Genomic DNA, 17,954 nt, shown 5'->3' on the forward strand with positions numbered 1-17,954 from the left:
GGGGACAATATATTAAAGTGGTTATTACATGCTATTATTTTACTATTTTTATGTATTACTCAAGCTCTAGAAGAAGGCTAACTCGATATAATTTCCAGCTTTACCATTTTCTAACTCTGTGACCCTGAGCATGTTACAAGCTTCCAATGTTCACTTACCTATAAAATATCGACTACCTCTGTCTGCTTTTGTGATATATTAATTTAAACTGGTTAGTTAGCACAATGCTTGGCACAAAACGAATGCACACAAGTGTTTGCTACTTAAAAGTATAAACATGCCACGTTCCTCCACAATTAATTTCTGGCTAGTCCAGTTTTTACCTGGCTTACCCTAGGTAAATAGACAACAACACAGATTTCAATTCCAAAAACCTTTGTTTTCTGCTACCATCACAGGCAAAGATTATTACTAGAGGACTAACCAGAACAAAAAATACATTTGCATATTCATAAAGTAAGTGAAGATTTCTAACATTTTTTGTTTATTAAAGGATCTTAATATGCTAAGGACTACAAAAGACATCAATGTGTGAATGTCAAAGGTCTCTCTGGGCCCTGCAAAGTTCACCGAAAAAATAATACTCTAACTTGTCTCTATAAGCAGTATAAAGTACTGGCTTTATATTCAAGATGATGGCCCCCAAATTCCCCTCACTAGCAACATATGGATGAATGTGGCAACACTGCAGCTTGCACACTGTTTGAACTAGAACTGATCTCACTATATCTTATCTACTTTTTAATCACTGCATTCTGGACTGCTGTTACAAGAGAGAGAGAAAGCAACCCGAGTTAAGAGTTAATCAAGAAATAGCAATAATACATCAGAATATAAAAATAATTGCCATTTTCTTTGCTCCCATCAATTATAAGTGATAGAAGAAAGAAACCAGAACATTAAATAATTTATCGCCATTTTACCATTGTTTGAAAAATACTGTTGTTCAATAGCCAAATAATGAAAAGAGCCCAAATGTCCATCAACTGATGAATGGATAAAGATGTGGTATATATTATTACTCAGCCATAAAAAAAGAAATCTTGCCATTTGCAACGACATGGATGGAGCTAGAGATCATTATGCTAAGCAAAATAAATCAGAGAAAGGCAAATACCATATGATTTCACTCTTATGTGGAATTTAAGAAACAAAACAGATGAACACAGTGGGGGAAAAACAGGCAAACCATAAAGCAGACTCTTAACTATAGATATCAAACTGAGGACTGACGGAGGGAGGTAGGCATGTGGAATGGGCTAGATGAGTGATGGGTACTAAGGAGGGCACGTGTTGTGATGAGCATCGGGTGTTGTGTGTAAGTGATGAATCACTAAATTCCACACGTGAAACTAATTATTACACTGTATGTTAACTGTATGTATAACTGGAATTTTTTAAATAAAAACTTGGAAAAATATAAATAAATAAATAGAAAAATAGTGTTGTCATTAGTATTATTCACAAAAATTAAATCAGTAAGTTGCTATACATTAACTAGAAGAGTTGAGAATAGCAGTTAAAAGTAAGGACTCATGAAAAGAAATGAAGGACTCTTAAATTACTATGTGAAAAAAGCTAATCTAAAAAAGCTACATACTACATGATTCCAACTATATAACATTCTGGAAAAGGCGCACCTATGGAGACAGTAAAAGGATCAGTGGTGGTCAGGAGCTGGGGGCAAGGACAAACAAATAGGCAGAGCACAGAGGGTTTGTGTAGCAATGAAACTACTCTACGTGACACTACGGTGGTGGATATATGTCAAAACCTAGACAGTATATAATACCGAGAGTGAACTTTAATGTAAACTGTAGACTTTGGGTGATAGTTACATTCAGTGTAGGTTCACTAATTGCAACAAATATACCATTCTGCTGGGGGATGTTGATAATGGTAGGGGAGGCTGTGCATGTGTGAGGACAGAGAGTATATGTGAAATCTCTGTACCTTCCACTCAATTTTGCAGTGAATGTAAAATTTCTCTATAAAAATGAAGACTTTAAATTTAAAACAAACAACAATAAAAAAAAAAAGTAGGGGCACCCGGCTGGCTCAGTTGGTAGAGCATACGACTCTTGATCTTGGGGTCCTGAGTTCAAGCCCCATGTTGGGTATAGAGTTTACTTTAAAAAATAAATAAATAAAATAAGTTAAATAAATAAATAAATAATAATAATAAATAAAAATAAAATAACATGCAATAAAATAAAAATGAATAAATCATAATCATGATCATAATAATAATAATAAAATAAAATAAAATAAGGGCTCTGAAGCCCAGGAAGATGTATTTACAAATTAACTCTACCACCTAAAAGGCTGGGTGACTTTGGGCAAGTTTTTAACCTCTCTAAACTTTAGTCTCCTCAACTATAAAATGGGGATAATCTACCCATGTTAGAAGTGCTAAAAAATTAGGGGCGCCTGGGTGGCGCAGTCGGTTAAGCGTCCGACTTCAGCCAGGTCACGATCTCGCGGTCTGTGAGTTCGAGCCCCGCGTCGGGCTCTGGGCTGATGGCTCAGAGCCTGGAGCCTGTTTCTGATTCTGTGTCTCCCTCTCTCTCTGCCCCTCCCCCGTTCATGCTCTGTCTCTCTCTGTCCCAAAAATAAATAAACGTTGAAAAAAAAAATAAAAAGTTTAAAAAAAAAAAAAAAAGAAGTGCTAAAAAATTAAATGAAATAAAGAAGTTTAAGCAATTACCATACTCTGAGACACAGGAAAAGTAAATAAATCTTAGCTATTATTTTTATGAAGTTTAGAAGTCCCACAACTATATGAAACTTTAGTTTTAAGCTAATTATTGCTTTAGTTGTTCATTTTATTATGTACTGCTCAGAGAATGTTAACTGATGAGCAAACTTTGTTTTAAACAAATGTACTTGACCCTTTGTTGATGAACATTTTAAACAAACTATTTATTATCAGGATCCTGCCTTCATAATTAGCCCATACTGAAAATAAATCAATCTTACTTTCATAATGACCCCAGTGTCATCATTTCATGGATATATATTTGGGGGTGAGAAGTATGAAGGGAGTATAAGACACTGCCTATGAAAATGGAATCTGGAGCCAAAATCCCTAGACTCAAATCCAGCATTACCCAGCTTACTTAGCTGTATGACTTTGGGCAAAGCACTTAACCAGTCTGATTCCTCAGCCCCTCCTCTCTAAAATGAATATAAGAACCATATCATGGTATTGTTCTGAGGATTAATTTAATAGACATTAGATTAATAATAAAAATGTTTTTTATTACATACGAAGTCTTATTTAAGTACTAGGGCAGAGTAAAGTATGTAGCTTTTATTCTTTTCTTTAATTGAGGCCACTGATAAAGAAAAAGCAGGTCAACTTACCTTTAATTTCTTCCACCAAAAGTTTATCACATATCTGTTTCTCATATGTTTCTATATGTTCCAAAGATTCCTGAAATAGGTCTGCCTCTCTCATCACTTGATTCTGGTATAGTATCAGTTCACTATATTCATAGTCTATTTTGTTGGGAGGAACCTGAAAAAAATTAACAAGAATTATTTATATAATTATATAAAACAGTTATACACCTTTAATCACTTCCTCGGAAGAGTCACTCACATAGATTAAAAAAAGCAACTGAGAAGCAATTACAAATAGAAGAGTGATTAATAGTGAAGAAAATTAATATTCTTTTTAAGTTTATTTTATTTATTTTTGAGAGAGAGACAGAGAAAGCAGGAGGGGCAGACATAAAGGAAGAGAGAGAGAATGAGAGAGAATCCCAAGCAGGATCTGCACTGTCAGCACAGAGCTCGATGTGGGGCTCAAACTCACGAGCCATGAGATCATGACCTGAGCTGAAATCAAGGTTGGACGCTTAACCAACTGAGCCACCCAGGTGCCCCAATACATTCTTTAAAACAAATAAAAAGGTGGCACTTCTGCCTATGGCAAAGTCAAGATTCAGGTCAGCAAATCCTATACCCACAGAACATGAAAATGGTTAAAATCCTAAAGAATTTAACAAAAACTACTAGAATAAAAACGTTTAGTAGGGTGACAGAATACATGATCAAAATACAAAAATCAGGGGCGCCTGGGTGGCGCAGTCGGTTAAGCGTCCGACTTCAGCCAGGTCACGATCTCGTGGTCCGTGAGTTCGAGCCCCGCGTCGGGCTCTGGGCTGATGGCTCAGAGCCTGGAGCCTGTTTCCGATTCTGTGTCTCCCTCTCTCTCTGCCCCTCCCCCGTTCATGCTCTGTCTCTCTCTGTCCCAAAAATAAATAAACGTTGAAAAAAAAAAAAATACAAAAATCAATTATACTTCCATATACTAGAAACCAACAACTCAATTTCATTTATGATAAAACATCTAAAAGAACAAAATATTTAGGAATAAATTTAGGAAACAAGACCAATACACTGAAGATAACATGCTGAGAGAAATTAAGAATCTATTATAAATGGAGACACTCTAAACCCTGTGCATGGGTCAGGATACTCAATACTGTTTTGATGGCAATTTTCTCCAAATTGGTCTACAAATTCAATGCAATCCATATAAAACTCTCAGCAAGCTTTTCTGCAGAAATTGACATGCTAATCCTAAAACTCAAATGGAAATAAAAGAAACCCTGTATAGCCAAAAGAATCTTGAACAAAGTGGGAGGACATGCATTTCAAATTTCAAATATACTATAAAGCAACAGTAATCAAGATAGTGTGGTATTGGCATAAGGAAAAAGTGGAATTGATAAACTATGGCTTATTTATATAATGAAATACCAAATAGCAGTTAAAAACAGATAAACTTGGGGCACCTGGGTGGCTCAGGTGGTTAAGCATCCAACTCTTGGTTTTGGCTCAGGTCATGATCTCATGGCTTGTGAGTTTGAGCCCCCACGTTGGGCTCTCCACTGTCAGCACAGAGCCTGCTTTGGATCCTGTCTCCCTCTCTCTCTGCCACCCCCCACCCTCCCTCCCTCTCTCTCTCTCAAAAGTAAATAAACATTTTTTTAAAAAAAATGGATAAACTAGCCCTACATGTATCAGCACAGATATGTCTCAAGATGTGAAAACACTGCATATTGTTCTGTCAACTTTTAAATACACAAAGTAACAGTTTGTAATTTTTATGGGCTTATATATAACCTAAACGTGACTAGGAATGATCTATAACAATTTCAGAATAGCGGCTACCTCTAGGGATGTGGGAGAACTTTGTAACTACTTCTCTAGTATTTCTTTCTTTATAAATTTTTAAGGTTTTTTTAGAGAGAGAAAGAGTATGCACATGCAAGCAGGGGAGGGAGGCAGAGGGAGAGAATCTTTTTTTCTTAAAGTTTATTTATTTTGAGAGAGACAGAGATATCCCAAGTGGGGGAGGATCAGAGAGCAAGGGAAGAGAGACAGAATCTCAAGCAGGCTCCGCCCTGCCACAACACAGAGCCTGATGTGGGCCTCAAACTCACAAAACTGTGAGATCATGACCTGGGCAGAAACCAAGAGTCGGACACTTAGCTGACTGAGTCACCAAGGCACCCCAAGAGAGAAAGAATCTTAAGCAGGCCCCACACTCAGTGCAGAGCCCAATGCGGAGCTCAGTCCCATGACCCTAGGATCATGACCTGAGACAAAATCAAGAGCTGAGCACTCAACCATCTGAGCCACCCAGGCGCCCCAAATATTTCTTTAAAAAATAATAAAATCTGGAGAAAGTGTGGCAAAATGTTAGCATCTATTTATCTAATGATGCATAGTATATATTTTTTGCATTTTTCTACTTTGCATGTGTATTAAAATGTATTAACATATTTACATAAAACATAAAGCTATATGTATGAGGAATAATTCTGTAATCACAAAACTATTTTCATTTTTATGTATTCTTTTCTTTAGTCATTTGAATATCATCAAAATAATAGAGTACAGTATTTTTCATAATATTTATTCTCTATCAAGAATTCAGTGTTTTAGGAGCACCTGGGTGGCTCAGTCAGTTAAATGTCCAACTTTGGCTTGGGTCATGATCTCACAGCCTGTGAGTTTAAGCCGCGCATTGGGCTCTGTGCTGAGCTCAGAGCCTGGAGCCTGCTTCAGATTCTGTGTCTCCCTCTCTCTCTGCCCTTTGCCTGCTCACACTCTGTCTCTCTCTCTCTCTCTCTCTCAAAAATAAATAAGCATAAAAAAAAAAGAATTCTGTATTTTAATTTTTTCCAATTATTTCAAAATTTTTTTAAGTTTTTCCATGGGTCCCAAAGACTTTAATGCATAATTGAGAATCGGGGCAATATAGAAGTCAACTATTTTAGTTTGTGTGGGTAGGAGAAAATGTAAGAATAAAGTTCTTACTTGCTGAGTTTGTCTAAACTCTTCCAATAGTTTTAGTGCCATATCATAATCTTTCAGCAAATGGTATGCAATAGCATATCCAATCCAGGAAGCACGCTGCGTTGGGCGCAACTGAAGAAGCTGATACCTTGTCTCCTAAAAACAAAATAATTAAAAATTGTCTTTTTCTCTTTTCACTTTAACTGTCTCTAAAATATTTGTATTTCAACACAGAGCTGTAAGAAAACAATTTAATGCCTTTAATTCCTTTCTAATGAATTCAAGGAATAAACATCAGTTCCTGAATAAAATAGAAATAGTTTTTATGTTCTCATCTAAATTACTTAAGTTCTAGAATACTCTGTTAATGCTCACTGTAAAGCTTTTACTAAAAAGCTATTCTTGGGGCCCATGCTTTTGGGTTGCCTTATAAAATTACTTTTATATAATGCATATTTCTTTTGGTAACTAAACATCTTTGAAGAGAGACTAAGATACCTTTTTATTAAACTAAATTCTGCTGTTTATAAAATCACTGTGTGAAATTATAATGTATTCACATTGTTACAAGAAGCTCCAGAAGCAGGGTGGACAAAGCCTGAGCAAACACTCAAACATCAGCCTGGAATTTTCTAACAGAACACTGCTGCCACTTGAAGACAGTGTAATAATAATGTAAGACATTAGGGAGAAAACCCCAGAAATTCCACCAGGGCTACCCCGAAGAATCCAGATATCTTCACTAGCACAAAATACAACCTTCCTACACAGCCCCCACCCCTTCACAGCTCGTACTGACTCTGAGTTTTAGGTGCGTACAACTGCGTGGGGAAACAGGGTCTCACGAAGAACACTAGCTGCAATGAAGTTCTGAAAATGTAGTGTTTTTAGCTTCTATTGTTGGGATAGGTGCCAAGTGAGTCCATCCACACTATATGTCACAAGGAGAACATGATCAGTCTTTTCAAGAAAAAGATCTTTGAGCAAACGACTTAGACAGTATCACTCCTCTCCCCTTGTGTGCCTGGTTCATTTTAGGCACATGAAATTAAGCTATGTTACTCTCATCTCTCCTTTTCACCACTGTTTCTGTCACTTCCTTTCTTCATTAAAGTCTGGGTCAGTTTTCTTCTCTCTGCCAAATCCTGCCACTATCCTGCTGCAAATGCAACACTGTGGATCACCCATCCAAAACAAGCTATTGTCTTAGGATCAAGATTTCCTCATCTTTAATGATCTCCTTTACCCCACTTCAGGGACCCATGAGACTTTACTGCAACCACACCCTAGACCTTACTACCACCCAGAAATCATAAATTCAGATATCTCACTCTCTGGCCAACACTCTTATTCAGTGACATTCCTACCCTTGTTCTGGGAAACCACCAGTACTTCTGGTTCCTTAGGTCCTTCACTTCTAACCACTGCTCTTGTATCTTCACTACCCCTTTTAGCAAGCACAGTTTGCCAATATTCTTAATTTCCTTGCCTCATTCCTATGGATAACTGATTTTAACTCCCACCGCACCTAGGCTAAACGAAAAAATCATGATCTGGAAGAATGATACCTTTATTAAGCTCAGCAGAATGCTCGAAACCTGCAAAAATCTAGGCACAGGGTATAAGCATTTGTATGATAGAAGACAAAAGTAAAAAGTAAATGAAAGAACTTAATTTATTTAAAGAGAACTGTTAAGAGTTGGTGGTCTCCTTCATATAAGGGAGAGAATTCCATTGTGGACATACTGAAGTCAGGGTACTCAATGGAGTAAGCACACGGAGATACCCAGCAGATTGGAAGGTGCCAGTATGAAGAGGTCTGGACCAGAGAAAGACTGCTTTATAGCAATCCTGCCACATCATTTTATATTTACTAACCCATAACAGAGAAAGCTAATTAATCCCTACATTTAGCTTTCAATTATAAAAGCTTTGTTTACTAAAGCTGTAAATAGGAGGTAGTCCTTGCACATAGGAGGTAGTCTAGTTTTTAAAAAGCATTAAATGAATAAACAGTTACCCTCTTTTTATGATTAACTATGTAGTTCCACAACTATTAACTGGGGAAGAATGTCTCAGGTGACTTTCCCCTTCTGCTATAGATGATGATGAACAATCAAATCTATATAGTCTTGGCCTATGCTCATCTCATTCTGAACCCAAATGTTTTCAAATTATGTCTGTTGTAAGAACATGTAACTTAAGACTAAAGTACTTACTCGATAACCTTCAAGGTCTCTCATTTGAATCTGCAACAGAGAGAGATCTCTCAAAATTTGTAGATTATCTTTATCTAATTTGAGGGCATTTCGATAGCACTTAATAGCTTCATCATACTTCTTATCAGAACGTTGCAAGAGTCCATAAACATGCCAACCTACTAAGTTAAGGAAATAGAGACATTCACAGATACTAAAATATGCTATGCTACATATCTAATATAAAGCTTACCTTAACGAAGTGGTAAGTTGTCTTGGATTTTACTTCAGAATAATCTGGGGTCAGAGGGAGGGGGACAGTGAGCAGGTGGTAAGAGATCAAACCAGATTAGTCCTGACTGACAACTGTTAAATTATTAAAGTTGGGTGATGGGGGTTCATTAGTCTATGCTCTCCACTTACACGTGTTTGGAATTCTCCATTGTATTTATGTAACCTTAGAAAATTCTTGGTAAAAATTCCTCACGTTTCCTACCTCTTACCCCCTTAGTTCCTCACCCCAGCACCTCAATACTTACTGATGCTTCATTACTATACACACAAAAGCTGCCAACTATCTTTTAAATCTAGTTTATAGTCAATCAATTCTCAAACAACACGTAACCATCAGTTAATTCAATAGTGACACTAACAACCACAAAATTTTATTTACTATAAATTAAAGTCTGAGCATATCTTAGAGCCAAAAAAAAACTATCATACTTACATGCCCTTTCTCTTCATTCTGGGGTAGGCACTGAGATAAAGAAATAAGTATTTAGTATTTTGAGAGAACCCTAAGCTAAATACATGAAAACACTACTTAGACTACTGATGTTCAATACTGGCCAATACTTAGATGAATAAAATATTAAGATCCAAGGGCAACATGTGAAAAGATTGTGAATAAGCACACAGATTAGCCAAACAAAAATGAAAGTCAGTTTCGATGACCCATCCTTAAAAAGTACTTTTGGGTTGGGGCGCCTGGGTGGCAAAGTCAGTTAAGCAGCCGACTTCGGCTCAGGTCATGATCTCGCGGTCCGTGAGTTCGAGCCCCGCATCGGGCTCTGTGCGGGCTCTGTGCTGACAGCTCAGAGCCTCGAGCCTGTTTCGGATTCTGTGTCTCCCTCCCTCTGACCCTCCCCCGCTCATGCTCTGTCTCTCTCTGTCTCAAAAATAAATAAACGTTAAAAAAAATTAAAAAAAAAAAAAGTACTTTTTGGGGGCGCCTGGGTGGCTCAGTCGGTTAAGCGTCGGACCTCGGCTCGGGTCACGATCTCGCAGTCCGTGAGTTTGAGCACTGAGTAGGGCTCTGGGCTGATGGCTCAGAGCCTGGAGCCTGCTTCCCATTCTGTGTCTCCCTCTCTCTCTCTGCCCGCCCCCATTCATTCTCTCTCTCTGTCTCAAAAATAAATAAACATTAAAAAAAATAAAAATAAAGGGGCGCCTGGGTGGCTCAGTCGGTTGAGAGGCCGACTTCACCTCAGGTCATGACCTCACGGTCCGTGAGTTCGAGCCCCGCATCGGGCTCTGTGCTGACAGCTCAGAGCCTGGAGCCTGTTTCAGATTCTGTGTCTCCCTCTCTCTGACCCTCCCCCGTTCATGCTCTGTCTCTCTCTGTCCCAAAAACAAATAAACGTTAAAAAAAAATTTTTTTTAATAAAAAATAAAAATAAATAAATAAATAATAAAAATAAAAATAAAAAAGCTTAAAAAAAAAAAGTACTTTTGTCTGTTCACATACTGAGATATCAGCCAATGAAAAATACAGTAAGTATCCAGTGAAGTTACCAGCTTTGTCCCTGTGCAACAGAAACCAAACTGAAGAACCAATATCATACTCAATACTAAATAAACTCTGTTTTAAAACAGGGTGTTTCTGAATTTTTCTTCTGAAATGTCTAAAACAAAGTTTAAAGAACACAAATTTTACTATACAAGTCAGTTGGAATGACAGGTTTATGGATATGTAAGACAAAAATGGGTTTCAAGTCACGTATCAGTTCCTTTTCTCTCACACTAAGCACAACTGAAGTGAATACATACTGTACAGGGATTCTCTTTCAACCAGCTGTAATAAACAAGGGATGGGGACTAGAAGAAACTAATATTACAAAATGTTGATGATTATTGAAGCTGAGTAACGGTACACAGAGTTCATTGAATTCTTTCTTCTATGCAAAACTTCCCATAGTAAAGGTCTGTTTTTCCTGAATTAGAAAACCCCACTAAATGGAAAGTAAATGAAATAATAAAGTTCAATTATTGCAAAAGGATACAGACATGGCTCTTGACATCATTACGAAGTCCTTTACGAACAAATTCATACGCTTCTTCTTTTTTTCCTAAGCAGTTCAATGTTAATCCCTTCATAGCCAAAGTCTCTGAAAAATATTTTTAACCTCTATTTACGCACAAAGAATTCATATTCTCTTAGCACTATTTTATTTTGTTTAGCTCTTAGTACTATTTTAATATGATATCTGCCAATGCTTGCATTATTTGTCTTTTTAATCACATAGTTAGAAACTTCTCTCCAGAGAGCCAAAGCATAAGAGACTCTTAAAAACTGAGAACAAACTGAGGGTTGATGGGGGGTGGGTGATGGGCACTGAGGAGGGCACCTTTTGGGATGAGCACTGGGTGTTGTATGGAAACCAATTTGACAATAAATTTCATATATTGAATAAATAAATAAATAAATAAATAAATAAATAAATAAATAAATAAAAAGAAACTTCTCTCCAATACAAAAAGTAAAACTACATTTAAGTATTTACTGAAGCTTAGCCTGAATCCTTTTCTGAAATCCCTCAGGCTACGACTGAGGACTAGGGACTGAAATCCCTTAGGCTAGGACTCCTACAATGCTTTCTGCCTTTTAGAAGACTGTACAAAGGGGGTTGAGATTATTCTGCTGAGAAAAGGTAACACCGAGTCCTGTTGAGTTAACTCTATTACAGTGGCTCCACAGCTTTCATCCAAGAGCACTTCTATCCACCATCTGATTTACACCCCACAAAAACAATCTTCCTTAGCAAAGAGATGTATGCAATGTAAAAATAAGCCTATTCAGTATTGGAACACACTTTATTTTTGGCCACAAGTTTATTCCAACTAATTCTAGTTGGAATATCAGTTTGCATTTCAAGAGTATAAGACTGGTGAAGGAGTAGCAACCCAAGAATATATTTAAGGCAGCTAATGAAAGATGGCTTATAATGAAATGATTCTCTGAATAAATCCACAAGCAGGGAATTAGACAAGAACAATGGTTTTCAAATGATCTCTGTGGACTCTGGTTTTCAGAACACAGTGATTCAGCAGTCAGACCCCTACAAACATCTTCATTTATCTGTCATTTTATACACATTTATCTGTTTTTTCCACATGCTGCACTTTGGATAAGGGTTCCATGGAGAAAAAAACTTGAAAACAAGCTTTACATTTTTAAAATTCTATGAAATGAAGACTTCTTTCCATTTCCTTCAAAGAATGTTTTCAGTGTTATTCGAAAGCTGAGCAGAGTTAGCCTATTTTCTCAAGAAGATGGTCTCAAGAGTTACCCTCGTCTAATATTCAGAGACCCCAATTAGCTGTGCTCTGCTGTAGGACCATAACTTGCATGTCTAACCTGATCCATCCTTTAAATAAACACTGGTCACCAGTGAAAAAGGATGAGACAAGCAAATACAGACCTATTAACACCCTGCTAACAACTCAAGATAAACAATTTAATGGTAAATCAATAGTATCTAAGTATTTATATAGAAAGGTCAGCATATATATAAAAAAGACATCTACCAAAGAATAAAATACATCTGACTATTTTTATACTACTTCTGTATTGCAGATATGATCCTCATTTCAGACAAGAAATCAAAGTATAAATTTAAGTCCTATTCAAAGTAATAGATGAAATGACATCTATAAAAGTACTGTTATATACTCCAATTATTCCCCAACAGATCAACCAGTCACTTATCTGGAAGTAAAGACTGAAAGACTGTGCATACACCTAAGCATAATAAAAGGAAAGTGACCTAGAATAAGATTGATAAGACACATAACCAAAAATGTTTATACACTCTAATAGAGAGCTACAAGGCATGGAATCTGGAAGTATTCTTCTTTCACTGTTAGGAATCCTATCTGTCTGATTTTGGAATTACAGTTCCCCAAAGCAGTCTCTCACAGATGAGGCAATACCTCCATGTTCAGCAAATTTTGGATTTGAAAGAATCATCTTGCAAAACTTGAGGCCATTTTTGTACTGCTTCTGTTCGTAACATTTCTGTAAAGAAATATGAACAAGAATTAATTAATAAAATGAACAGAGAGCAACTTTTTGTTGCATTATATAAATTCTAAATTTAAGATCCAAAAGTAGGTTTAAAATATATACAATGGGAAGGTTTTATACCAATTTAAATCACTTATAGCATGAAGTATATTTCATAAACTACTCCTTGCCAAGTTGTGCTAGTATGAGTATTTTCACTTTTATAGAAGAAAAGGAAAAAAAAAATAATAAATAGGGAACTTAGGGGCATCTGGGTGGCTCAGTTGGCTAAGCATCTGACTCTTGATTTCGGCTCACGTCATGATCTCACAGTTCATGGGTTCGAGCCCCGTGTAGGGCTCTCTGCTGTCAGTGAAGTCTGTTTCAGATCTTCTGTCTCCTCTCTCTCTCCCCCCCTCCATCACTTGCTCTCTCTTTCTCTCTCTCTCTCTCTCTCTCAAAAATAAATAAACATTAAAAAAAATACAAATAAAAATAGGGAATTTAATTGCCAACCAACACTGCTACATTTTGTAAAAATTCAAATCCAAAAGCAAAAAATATGTGATAACAACACAGAAAAAAACCAGAAACTGCATTAGTGCCACTTCAAATATGGAACCAAGGCGGGGCGCCTGGGTGGCTCAGTCGGTTAAACGTCTGACTTCAGCTCAGGTCATGATCTCACAGTCTGTGAGTTCGAGCCCCACATCGGGCTCTGTGCTGACAGCTCAGAGCCTGGAGCCTGCTTCAGATTCTGTGTCTCCCTCTCTCTCTGCCCCTCCCCTGCTCATGCTCTGTCTCTCTCTGTCCCAAAAATAAATAAAAACATTAAAAAAAAAATGAAACCAAGGCATGCATACACACACACACACACACACACACACACAACTACTGTATGTCCATACAAAACCTATTATATCTCATATGTATTCCTTAAGGTAGGTGTCATTACCTCCTCCCTACAGACATAGAAACTGAAATGTAAGAGTTCATAAAATTTGTTTATAAGTGGCTCAGTGTACTTGCAAACTCTGGTCTGACTCCAAAGACCATGATCTTTCCATCACTAGTCTAATACATGTGTGAGCAACACCTAAGTGCCACCAGCCAGGCTCAGTAACCAGCGACTGTCCACCACAGCCACTGATCACATGAACATCTCATCATCTTCCAAATGAGACAGGCATGTCTCATTTAAACTGCCATGCATGCTCTTTCCAGCACTCAACATGCCAAGTTTATGCCCACTTCAGGGCCTCTGCATGTGTTCCTTCTACACATGAAATGTTCTTCCCCAGAGCTTCCTTACTAGTGGAATCTCACATGTCACCTGCCTGACCACTCTAACACTGCCAGTCTCCCACCCCCCCCACACACAAAACATACACTCTCTATCATGTTACTCCATTTTCTACACCGCACTATCATTCCCTGAAATTGTTATTTGATTACTTATTTAGTGTCTGTCTTCTTCACCATGCTGTATAACCTCCATGAGAACAGAGATCTTGTCTAGTTTAAACGCTGCATCCTCAGAGTCTACACAAATTAGAACTGCTCAATAAATACAGTATACTAAAAAATATAAATAAGAGGCACTTGGGTGGGTCAGTCAATTAAGTGTTCAACTTTGGCTCAGGTCATGATCTCACGGTTCTTGAGTTCAAGCCCTACATAGGGCTTCTGCTGTCAGCACGGAGCTGGCTTCTGATCCCCTGTCCCCCTCCCTCCCTGCCCTTCCCCAACTCATTCTCTCTCTCTCTCTTTCTCTTTCTCTCTCTCAAAAATAAATAAACATTGTTTTAAAAATTTAAAATAAAATAAAATATATACATATAGTCTATAAGGTTCAAAGCAAAACAGTACCAGGAAGGAAGGAGGAAGTGGTTAATCTATGCAGCAGGGGTGGGATGTGGAGAGAATTAGAAAAGTGTTCACAGAAAATGTTTAAATTGAGACTTCTTGGGGCACCTGAGTGGCTCAGTCAGTTAAGTATTGACTCTTGACTTCAACTCAGGTCAAGATCTCACAGTTGGTGAGTTCAAGCCCTGCAACTCTTAATTTCAGCTCAGGTCATGATCTTGCAGTTTGTGAATTCGAGCCCTGTGTCAGGTTCTGCACTGCTTAGGATTCTCTCTCTCTCTCTCTCTCTCTCTCTCTCTCCCTGCCCCCCCAACTCTCTCTCCCAAAATAAATAAATAAAATTTAAAAAATAATAATAAATTGAGGCTTCTTGATCACTTCTAGGGAAGGAAACTTAGTTGGAAGACAAAGATGGGAGACAAATCTGAATTTTGAACCATCTGAATATATCCCCTATTCCAAAAATATTTAAAATAAAATAAAAATAATCTGAGTTTGACTTTAGGAGTTCATCTGACAAATGACAAGAAAAACACAAGCAGAAGGAACCACTAGGGAACAGGAAAAAAAGAAATATTACGGGTTTTTTCTGACTTAACAAGTGATCTGGAAATACTGATACTTGTATTACCAATAACAACAAAAATAATAGTTAATACTTATTGGAAGCATTTACTAGTGTCAGGTACCATTCACTTAATCCTTATTTAAATCCCAGGAACACCTATGAGGTTATCTCTCCATTTCAGATGGCGAGAGTGAGGCACATGGTTACTGAATTTACAGAGCTAGTAACTGTCGGAGCCATAATTCAAACCAGGTAGTCTGGGGGCACCTGGGTGGCTCAGTCGGTTAAGCATCGAACTTTGGATGACTTACTACTTCAGGTCATGATCTCCCGGTTCATAAATTAGAGCTCCACATCAGGTTCTCTGCTTGGGAGCACAGATCCTGCTTCAGCTCCTCTGCCCGCCCGCCCCACCTCTCCCCCTCTGGTTCTCTCTCTCTCTCTCTCTCTCTAAATAAGCTCTAAAAAAACAAACAAAAAACCAGGTAGTCTGTCTCTAGTATCTAAATACACAGGTTAGGGGCGCCTGGGTGGCGCAGTCGGTTAAGCGTCCAACTTCAGCCAGGTCACGATCTCGCGGTCCTTGAGTTCGAGCCCCGCGTCGGGCTCTGGGCTGATGGCTCAGAGCCTGGAGCCTGTTTCCGATTCTGTGTCTCCCTCTCTCTCTGCCCCTCCCCCGTTCATGCTCTGTCTCTCTCTGTCCCAAAAATAAATAAACGTTGAAAAAAAAAATTTTTTTTAAATAAATAAATAAATAAATACACAGGTTAAAGAAAAGCATTAAGTTTGGTAAGGAATATATACTCAGTACAAAAGATAGATTCTGGTTTCAACTTTGCTACTAACCACACAGAGAACCTTAGACATTTAGTCACTTACCATTCCTGGGTTTGTTTCATTTGTAAAAGAATGCATGGAATAGCTCCAAAATTCAACAACACATAACGCCAATAGCCAGTTTGGGGAATAAGACAGGCATGTACAAGCCATGCAGAACATGTAATCAGCTAGCTGGTAAATTTGTACAGATGTGTTCAAGTACATTCATAATTAATTTTTAAAAATTTATTGGCAAAGCACTCTGGTCCACCAACCAAACTTGAAAAATAATTTTGTGACTGTTCATGGAGTTGGTGTAGCAAAATGATACCCACATTTATTGCAACTGTGAAATGATAAAATCATTCACTTTTGCAGCACCTTCCTAAATTCATGTAACCTTATAGTAAATATTATAGACCCAGATAAGAACATGTTTAGCATTTCCCAATTTATTTAGGAATAAAGTTAATTCAGCAGCTATAACTTTTTTGTAACTAGAGTATAATAAATCATATAATTGTTTTTTTATAATCTATTGATAACACGATTGGAACTAGAAAATATCCATATAGAGTGAAAATAAGTGTTGTCATCTTTTAGGTATAATGCCAAATGTCCTTAAATCCAATTAACAACTTATAGGTGAACCTGAATGGGTCAAAAAGTTCACTTCTCCAAAATCCATCCTGTGATAAGGGTATGGAAATAAATGAAAACTAAACTAACAAAAAATATATACAAGGCCCAAGGAAGCAATCTGCCAAAATACTTTAATTAGAATTTTTTGTTTTTACATTTGTCTCTCATTGTTTGCTCAACACTAAGTACCACGTAAAATTAAGACTTAAAATATTAATCCCATCTATTATGTATCTTTTTAACATTTTGAAGAAGCATGAAGTTTCTATTGGCTTGAAACAGAACAGCTAATATGAGTTCTTACCTTCTAACCTACCTTGATAATGCTTAAAACTATTCTAAAGGTAGGATTTTATTTACAGTAAAGGTAAGCAACAACTTACCATGTTAAGTCATGTAAGTAACACAAGCTCTAAGTAATAAATTCACTCTTAAAATCTAAACGCTCATTTTGAGATGAAATGATACACTGGAAAAGACACTATTTACAATATCAGTTTAAAATCTACAGTCTCCAGCGCACAATGAGAAAGGCAAAGGCATGTTGCCTCTCCTCCCTGGAAGAATGGCCCTGGGAACCAACTGAAGGCACCAAGGACACTGGCACAGAACCCACGGAAAGCTCTCCCGTCTGGGCAGCAGTCATCTCTTTCCGGGTCCTATTCAGGTTTCTGCTTGGAAACAAAGTAAAGGCTCCCCTCAAGTGTGAAATCGGCCAGTCGGCGCGACTTCGCCAATGCAGGGCCTGAATAAGTTAAAAGAGACCAAAGAGCTGTGTTCGACTTTTGACTTTGAAATGCAGTCCAAGTCACTTGGTCTCTTCCAAAGGGGGGTAAGTACGGCACATCAAAAACAAAAACTCTTTCTAAAAGGGAGGCTTGGCCTCCTAGGATTTAATTTTCCCGTAACCGGTATAAATCGGAGCCCCACTGCACCAGGGGCTCGCCCCCTCTTTAGCAGGTATCAGCGTGCACTGTGCAATAGGTTAAGCACGAATCAGTGAACGAACACACCTGGCCAAGGGGAAAAGAAACAAACGGGAGGATCGGTAGGGCTGAGGTCGTGAGTTTGGCCGCAGAGCGCCGCAGAGGCCAAGGGGGCCACTCCCGGCCGACGCGTCCCGGCCCAAAGGTACTGCGGAGCGCGGCGGGGGTGCAGCGAGAGACGCAGCGAGACGAAGCGCGCGGGGGCAGGGGGAGGCCGGCCGAGGCGGGGAGTCAGGTCGAGAAGGTTCGGAGGTAAACAAAGAACGGAGCCGGGG

The 17,954-nt window shown here is 38.1% G+C and overlaps 2 protein-coding genes across 11 annotated transcripts in view; one reads left to right on the forward strand and one right to left on the reverse strand.

The window, feature by feature from the left end:
• The window catches only part of NAA16 (N-alpha-acetyltransferase 16, NatA auxiliary subunit), a 67,058-nt gene that overhangs the window by 48,707 nt on the left and 397 nt on the right, over positions 1 to 17,954 (reverse strand). For 5 of the 10 annotated variants that reach the window (XR_004343034.1, XM_030311675.1, XM_030311652.1 and 2 more), the window contains exons 2-6: positions 12,726 to 12,810; positions 10,796 to 10,900; positions 8,535 to 8,692; positions 6,337 to 6,471; positions 3,367 to 3,520 (exon numbers count right to left, since the gene is read on the reverse strand). Coding sequence is in view for 9 of the 10 variants with exons in the window: in XM_030311675.1 (XP_030167535.1) it covers positions 3,367 to 3,520; positions 6,337 to 6,471; positions 8,535 to 8,692; positions 10,796 to 10,900; positions 12,726 to 12,810 (637 nt within the window). In the remaining variant the exon portion in view is untranslated. The other 5 variants (XM_030311666.1, XM_030311699.1, XM_030311708.1 and 2 more) reach the window with 5 other exon arrangements.
• MTRF1 (mitochondrial translation release factor 1) overlaps positions 17,757 to 17,954 on the forward strand; it is a 70,144-nt gene continuing 69,946 nt past the window's right edge. Inside the window, exon 1 of the mRNA XM_030311768.1 lies at positions 17,757 to 17,824. The gene's annotated coding sequence lies outside the window, so the exon portion shown is untranslated. The remainder of the gene's footprint in view (positions 17,825 to 17,954) is intronic.

This window comes from Lynx canadensis, chromosome A1 (genome assembly GCF_007474595.2).
Source record: "Lynx canadensis isolate LIC74 chromosome A1, mLynCan4.pri.v2, whole genome shotgun sequence".
Lineage (NCBI taxonomy): Eukaryota > Metazoa > Chordata > Mammalia > Carnivora > Felidae > Lynx > Lynx canadensis.